This window comes from Peromyscus leucopus, chromosome 6, assembly GCF_004664715.2.
Source record: "Peromyscus leucopus breed LL Stock chromosome 6, UCI_PerLeu_2.1, whole genome shotgun sequence".
In the NCBI taxonomy this organism is placed as follows: Eukaryota; Metazoa; Chordata; class Mammalia; order Rodentia; family Cricetidae; genus Peromyscus; species Peromyscus leucopus.
The window spans coordinates 56985721-56994481 of NC_051068.1; the positions used below are offsets into that span (position 1 = coordinate 56985721).

At 36.9% G+C, this 8761-nt stretch overlaps 1 protein-coding gene across 2 annotated transcripts in view; it reads left to right on the forward strand.

Moving 5' to 3' along the window:
- Gask1b (golgi associated kinase 1B) overlaps nt 1-1840 on the forward strand; it is a 54961-nt gene extending 53121 nt beyond the window's left edge. For both annotated transcript variants that reach the window (XM_028880120.2, XM_028880119.2), the window contains exon 5: nt 800-1840. In XM_028880120.2, the coding sequence (XP_028735953.1) occupies nt 800-1007 (208 nt within the window). In that variant the 3' untranslated portion in view covers nt 1008-1840. The remainder of the gene's footprint in view (nt 1-799) is intronic.
- Nucleotides 1841-8761: the final 6921 nt, after the last annotated feature.

The window sequence follows — 8761 nt, forward strand, 5'->3', positions numbered from 1 at the left end:
CATCTCCCAATCACAGTATTCTAAGGATCTCTGTGAGTTCGAGGCCAGCCTGGTCTACAGAGTGAGATCCAGGACAGGCACCAAAACTATACAGGGAAACCCTGTCTCAAAAACCAAATATATATGTACATATACATATTATGTAATAACAATGAAAAAGAAGCTATGAATCTGAAAGAGATCATGGAGAGATATATAGGAGAATTTGGAGGGAAGAAATGGAAGGGGAAATGGTTATATTATAATCTAAAATAAAAAACAAAACAAAACAATAATAGAAAAGAAGAGCATTAACAATCACTCAGGTTCTAAAAGTATAATCTGAATCAGAGGGAATTCTTCTCTAATTGAGTTTTCTTTAAAAATAATAATTTCTCTTTTGTTCTATTACAAGTTTGAGATCATTGCACTTTAAACTCCAAGTTTTGCTCAGTGAGAATTCTCCACTCTCACATTTCCTTTCACCAAACCACCTTGTTACCAATGGAAACAGATAAAAGACTATCTGTGGGGCACATGGAGCTTAAGATGAAGGGAAATACTTCTTCAGACCTGACGTGAGCTCAATTCTGTGCCTCTCTTTGCCGGTCTGTAGCAATCTTTAAGTAGGAAAGTATACATTTTTCTTGCATTTTATTTTTAGGAGAAGTGTCTGCTTGTTGGTGACAAAAACATTTGGTTCTCAAGGTCCTATTTGCTAGTGTGATTTATGCCAGATTAATGAAGGCAGGGCACCTGGTGGAAGGAATAATAATAGTTCTGAGCAATTGCTAAGTGAAATATTGCATTATCGTTTCAGGTTTCCCGACTCTGCAGTTTCTGTTTTGAAGAGCCAGCACTTACGGCAGAAGCTCCTTCAGTCTCTGTTCCTTGATAAGGTTTACTGGGAAAGTCAAGGAGGCAGGCAAGGCATCGAGAAGCTCATTGATGTGGTAGAGCAGAGAGCCAGAATCCTCGTCACCTACATCAATGCACATGGCGTCAAAGTATTACCTATGAAAGAATGACATAGGACTGTCTTCTGCCTTGAGGGCTATACATGTGTGACCTTTGGTTTTTCTTAAATAAAGTAGATCAACCTTAAGTGTTTCTAGGAGTGAAGCAGCATAGTTGAATATACAAAACTGATCTGATGCATATCATAAACAGAGTTTAGAAAGTTTGCATCATTTGAAGGTATTCAAGAAGTTTCAGGATAGCATATTGCTTGCAAAACGTCTAATGGTGTTCTTTGCCTAACATTCTGACATGTGTGTCTCAGCATTGTTATTACACAATGGCTCCAATTATTATTCCCACTAATGTTTAAAGCATTTTCATGATATTTGACAGAGCAATATAAACCAAAGGCACTGACTCTTTTAATAAATCATTCTCATGCCATTTAACTGATCTGACCAGCTCCTAGCAGAGAGTTTATTGACATTCCCCTGATGTTGATCATTACAACAGTTTCCCCAACCCTATCCAGAAGCAATTCTACCAGGAAATTGAGGCACGTGGCTGTGAAAGCCAAAGTCTTGAAACCCCTTCTAAGTAGTCATGGTAGTAGATTCATTTACAAACTGCTGGTTGTATTTTCTAGCGTCTACAAACAACCAGTTATTTTTGATCTACCAAAATCTCATATTCATTCCTTCTAAGAATTTACTGTCAGCACAGAAATATCCATATGTAGCAATGGATATATCGGTTCACTTTGCTCTCTTAATTTTGATTCAATTTATGTCTGGTGGTTAGAAAACTAAACAGTTATAAGGCATGATGTTACTATTTGAAAATTTATTTTGTGGAATCTATTAATGTTCCTATTGATTGGTTGGTTGGTTGGTTGGCTTTTTTTAAAAAAAAACTATAAGGTTTCATGTAGTCCATGCTGGCTTTGACCTCCTTATGAGGATGACCTTGATCTTCAGATGCTCTGTTTCCCAAGTGTTGGGATTACAGATGTGTGCCACCATGCCCAGCAGTGCTGGAGATCAGACTCAGGGCTTCATTCATGCTAGGTAGGTACTGTATGACTAAGCCCATAACCCCAGTCCACTTTTAATGCTTTTATAAAGGATATGCTATAATTTCTGTAGTTTTATTTTAATCATAGAAGACTTCTTTTGTATAATTAGTTTTCATCTGATTCAACTGTTGTTATCTAGGAATTGATGATAAGTTCAGATATTAAATTTATTATGTAGATCAATTCAATATGAGAAGTCTTGGTGAAACCCAGCCCACGTGACTGAATCTTTTCAAGAAGAGTACATGACTAGAGAACATGTGACAATATGTTGGGCAAAATTGAATCTCAAATAATTCTCCAAATCCCTCTGCCAACCTTTTAGTTGAGTTGGAAGGACCGAGACGTACAATGTTCATGCTCTGAATCTTCCTGCCCTTGGGAAATCTGCAAGGTCATCATGTAGTCTACTTACATGGAGGGAGGCTTCCAATCTAGAACAAATTATTTCTCTTTCACTTTTAGCTCTCCTACTCCTTATTTAAAAGCTGACTGATTAGCCAGATATGGTGATGAATACCTGACTTCCTAGCACCCAGGAAGCTGTGAAAGGAAGATTCCAAGTTTGAGGCCAGTCTGGTTGACATAGTAATATCCTGTCTGACATGCATTCTTCCCTTCATAAAAACTGGTTTACTGACCTTTTCTTTCTTTGGAAACTTAAAAATAAAAAAGTTACAAATTTTTATTGCATTTGTCTTCTCTTTTTTTTTCAGTTGTTGTTCCTAACATGCACATTTTCTATATTCTGATGAAGAATAATTTAATACAATGTGAACTTTAAAAAACATAGTAGTCTAGGCTACATCATAAATGGAAAACATTTGTGTAGATTCTAATGGATACAAACACACCAACTTATGCTAATAGTATTTTAACTATAATAAAAGACAGTTGAGCCGGGCGTGGTGGCACACGCCTTTAATCCCAGCACTTGGGAGGCAGAGGCAGGCGGATCTTTGTGAGTTCGAGGCCAGCCTGGGCTACCAAGTGAGCTCCAGGAAAAAGGCGCAAAGCTACACAGAGAAACCCTGTCTCGAAAAAACCAAAAAAAAAAAAAAAAAAAAAAAAAAGACAGACCCAAAGGAGAGGTCTCCTCTAACCCTCTCATTTCTGCTTTTCAAGGCTCATGTCCAAGCATTGCGTTTATTATCATGTGTGTTCCCTTTCCCTTTGTCACATTCTCTTCAGTCCCCCACTGTGACCTGAGTATGACTCTGGCCCTGGTGAGACCCCATGTTGTCTTCTGTCTATGAGTTTTATTTGGTTAAGCATCATTTAATTATCCTTTCAAGCACTTGCAATGCCCACCCCCCCCACTTGACTTAGAATTAAAAGAATTGCTTCCAAGTTGTCTCATGTCTTGTCAAGATGACCTACATATATACATGAATACTTTTTATTTTTAGAAAATATACCATTTCATCCACACTTTGGTATTAATTTCAGACACTGTGAGCATCTTAAGAGCTTGCTTTCATGTGTCTAAGGCTACATTGCTTTGGAGCAGCCTGGACTCCCACAGGTGGGTTGGACTATATTTTTTGCCTGGTTATTTCAACATGCTTAATACTAAATAGAAGGCTCAAGAACACTAATTACTTTTATAATTTTCCTTTCAAGGGCTTATTTTTACTTTTTATTTGTGTGTTACATGTATATACACATGCATGTGTATGCAGTACCCATGAAAGCCAGAAGAGGGCTTGGGAATCTCTGGGCAGTTGTGAGCTACCTGACTTGGGTTCTGGGAACTGAACTAAGGTCCTTTGGAAGGGCAATGAGTGCTTTCAACAGTCCAGCACCTCACCAGTCCTCTAGTCACCTTTTAACAATGTATTTTGTATTGTAAACAGTGAGTAGTTAATGGTGTATTAGTTTTGAATCATAGTTGCAAGCCAACTTTTGAATTCTAATAAGTAGCATTCTTCCTTTGTTGAAATGATGAGAATATTTTGTGCATTTCAGATGTGCTCAAATTCTACTGTGATTTGGTTTGCATTATCCCACTATGTGGTTTATTTGCTCTGTTATAACAGATTTAAAATAGAAGAATTTACCTTGGCTCATGTACAAGAGCTTGTTCTCCTGTGCCATGTTTTCTTTTAGCAGATACAAAAATGTAATGTATCTTAGACTCTGTAATAAAATGTTACAAATTAAAGTTACATTTTTTTTCTTTTTTTTATACATGAATTTTCAAAGGCTACATACAGCAGCTTCCCCCTCTCCATTGGAACAGTTCACTCCAATTTCTGTCTGCTTTATATTGTCTTTGGTTTGGATGAGCAAATATTCTGCTTAAACTGGAAAACAGAACAAACAATGTTTGTTTGTTGGAAGGAGTGTGAAAAAGAGAGACAAATGAAGAAAGAGACAATTTTAAGGCTGAGATGTCTGCCTGGATCATGTATGCATGCATTTGATATCATAATTCATGATCACTATGCTTTCTCTTGGTGTTCATAAGTACTGTACTATAAGGTTGGCAAAAAAAAATTAGTTAACAGATGCCATACATCTTAGAAAGTGATTTAATTTTTGGTTAACTTTCTATGGTTGACATGAGCCTTACAGTATGTTTAAAGTCTCCTTCCTATTATTTATATTTAATAAGTTTGTTAAGTACTTAGGGAACTGATCAAAGTGTAAAATATCCTAGACTTATTCTTAAAATATTTATATCTCTGGACTTGAATAATAATGTGTTTATTCTACTGTACCTTTAAATATGCATTACGTTACATGTAATGAATAAAATATGTAGATAGAAATTTATTTGCACATTGCCTCATGAAATCCTAATGTCTATTTGAACACAGACTTAAGTAAGTCACATTTAATGTGATAGTCTGAAAAATATACTGAAATTATATATGGATCAAATGAAAATGAATTTGATATTTTTTTTGGTTAAAAATTAAGCAATATAGTTAAGAATCAAGCTAGAGGAGTCCAAGGTATTCAGTAGCCTGTGGCACCATGATGGCTTGAGTCCAAGCCATTGGAGTCCCACTGGACAATATAGCGAGCAGAGATTGACTGCTCTCCACTGATGTTTTATAGAGGGAATGATGGAATGTACTTCAAATCCCAGCATTGAAGAGTTGAATTGGAGCCACTTCAAGTTTGAAGTAGCCTGGACTAATCAGATCGTATCTCAAAAACAAAAGGAAAACAAAACAGACCATCAAAATATAAGAACTTTCACTTTGTGAGAGACATTTTGACTTGTCAAAAAACTTATTTGGAAATAGCGTAATGTGATTTTGACATTTTCTTATAGTTGTTGGGCTTAATTTTCTACTGAATGGCCTTTGAACAGGATTTTAGGGAAGAGATTATCATGTAGATTCTTGTTCCATAGAAATACAATTTCTTTTTCTAGTGGGAGAAACAACCTTAATAGTTAAAATTTATTACCAAGTTGGGCACTAACCAGTTTTATATCTACTCTAACTATCTTATAATATGGAGTATAAATATTTGGCTTTGGAAATATTTTTAAATGAATTTATCATTGTAGTAATGCTGTAGTTATTTGAATAAAAATTTTTATACATATTTATATCTGCCTAAGAATCAATTTTATCTTTTGGAAAATTTTGCTTTAATAAACTTCTAACTGCTGTTGTATACTTTTATCTGTTTGAAAGTTATTTTAATTTTTTTTGAAAAGTTCACTTAACCAAACTTTTAAGACATACTGATAAAATTTTATAACAGAATGGTTTCATGGATTTAGCATTTATCCAACTCGTACCCTGGGAATAAACATTTAATGAAAGAAAGTGACTTAATTTGCTCTGTTTTAGGCAAATGGTTGATCTAGATTCCTCACTATTCTGATATAGAAAGAGATAATGCTAGTAAATGTCATTACTTACAAATACAAGGAATCTCAACTTACAGATCCTGAAGGTTTCACATGGTCATAATCAAGTGTGGTACTAATTTTAGTTTTGTGAACTTTCAGGAGGAGAAGTCAATAGAAACTTTTGATAATTTCTTGACATGGTTGATTGGCAATCTATCATCTTACCCACTGTGCTAGGCCGTGCAAATGTTGAAATCAATAAGCAGACATTTAGTGTATAAATCCTCAATCACAGCCCCATGGTAAGCTTTAAGTTCTATCTTTAGCCATCAAGTTTAAGAGACAAGTTCTACTGAAAATTGTCCAAAATTAGAACTAAATTTTGTACCTGAAATGTTTAAAGAGGTTTTGCTCTTTTAGTGAGTTTGACTCTGTTTTCCATAGTTAACTATTACTATTCACAATGTTTATTATAGGCCATCTGGCATCTGAGAAGACAGATCAAATTTAGCATGTACCATGTGTATTACTATGTTCCAGTGCGGTGTTACAGGAATTAGTACTCATACTGCATACCTCGACTAGTAATGACTTCGTTTACTTGTGTTCTGTGTTATAACAATAGCATTAAAAGGGTCTGAGCTCTGGGTCACTTTGGGGAACTGCTGAAACTAACCTGTTCAATAGTTCTGCCTATAATTTCAGTGGGCCCTCAGACCCATAGATAACCAGTTCTGGGAGGATCACTTAGCTCTTGGTCTACAGTCTCTGATGGTTAAAATGCTTGCTTTCCAGCAAAACAAGGAAGGTAAGAAATTATATTACACATAAAAGAAAGACCATCACTTAATAGAGCAAAATAATTACTTATATACAAAACTGGAACTTTGATTTTTGAAAGAAATAGTTTACAAACTGTTTTATTCACAAATGAAAAGTGAAGAACCATTTATTTTTAGTAATTATTAAATCTTTTTGGTCCACACCATCAGTTCCCAATCCACTGACACCAATTGTAGAATGTCATTTGCATTTATTTAATCCTTTAATTTATTAAAGTTACATCACCTGATTTATTTGCTCTTGTTAAAAAAACAAAACAAACAAAACATGGCCTGTTTTGGAGTAGGAGAGAAGCTAAGTTAATATGTGGTATTAAAATAATCTATGTGATTATTACTCAATAGTTTACTGAACATTTGTAATGTTCCAACATTAATAAAACAATTTCCTAAACAAATTAATGAACTTTGCTGATGGAGTTATTTCTTTGACATTGCAAGAAGCTTTAAGGCCATGTGACCTGTGCCTTTGACTTTCAGAGGCCACTGGGCTTCCTGCCCCGGTCACCTTTGCCCCTTCCCTGTTTACACACAGCTGTATTATGTCAGAATATGGCATCTTCCCTACTTTTTAAGCTCTTTAGTCCCCTGGGATGGGACTCTGCTGTAAGAAAGGCCTGACTCAGAGTTGCTGGCATTCTGTTGCAGAGTCTTAAAATGTACATGCTGAGTGAATGACCCACAGAGGTCCTTCCCTGTCAGGGCACTGTGTGTGATCAATGCAACCTTTCTTTGTCTTATAGGAAGGTTGGGTACCCCTCTACCGTTATCCAGCTAAAATGCGCTTACTTTGGTAAATTTTGTGTGCATTGAGGAACCCTCATGCATTGTCTTTTAAAAAAGTAATCTATCTTTCTTAACAATACTTGTCAGGATTTCCTAAAGCTTTGTGATACAGAGCTAAAAACTGAAGCCAACCTCTTAGTCGTGGCTCTCACCCCATGCAGGCGAATAGCTGGCTGCCACTCTAGTTCAGGAGGCAAGGTGGCTTTTGTAGACAGGAGCTGGTCTATAACCCAGACTGAAAGTTGTGAGTTTGCAGATCTGCCAATGGTTTCTTTAGATCCAAGACAACAGGCATTATTTGGTTTATACATTGTCATATATTACTGGCTCAACTTCCATTTAAGAAAATAAGACACTTGGTTCTTAATCTCAGGAGTATTAGACTTTGAGGTCAATGCATTTTTTTTTAAGTCTTTGTAGCATTTTCATAACAACAACAAACTATGACCCAGATATTCTTTCTAAATTGGTGAGACTATGTTATGATTAAGCTTGTAAGCCTCAGATAGTTTTAAAGAGAGGAAAGGAATAATTTATGGCTTCCTCCATGAGGGACTCAATATTAATCTCTTTTAATCAGTGAACATGACAGATAAAATGTAAGACAGCCCCAAATGTCCTGGCAGCTATTGCGACAGCACTAATTGTTTGCTAGTTCTGTGACATTCCCGTCTCATTCTCTTGTGTCACCTCCCGTGATATGGGGATGCCAAAAGCATTGTCTCCCATGAGAGGAGGGAGGTGGTGTGTTTTAACAAGGGAAGCAAGGCAGGACCCAGAGTAGCCAGTCTCCAATGGAAGACAAAACTTCCTAGTTAAAGCTCATCTGTGGCGTGGTTTTTCTGGACTGGAGACATTTGAAAGCCAAGGGCCCTCGCTGTGCGGCAGCTGTTGTGAGTAGTGCAGTGGGCTTAGCTGGCACTCCAGTTTGGTTTCTGTTGCCACGATGAGCACTGTGACAAAAGGTTCTTGGGGAGCCAAGGGTTTACTTGGCTCACACTTCTAGCTAGCTGTCCACCACTGAAGGGAGCCAGGGAAGGAACTTGGGCAGGAGCCTGGGAGCAGGAACTGAAGGGGAATGCTCCTTATCTCCTTGTTCCCTGCCTTGGCCTCAGCTAGCTTTTTTATATGGCCTAGGTTCACATGCCTAGGGGTGGTGTGGCCCTGCTGGGCTGGGTCCTCCTCTATCAGTTAGCAATAAAGAAAATGGCCCCCAAAGACATGCCCACAAGCCAGTCTGATGGGGGTAATTATATTGAGATTGTCTCTTCCCAAGCATGTCAGGTTGACAAGCAAGATTAG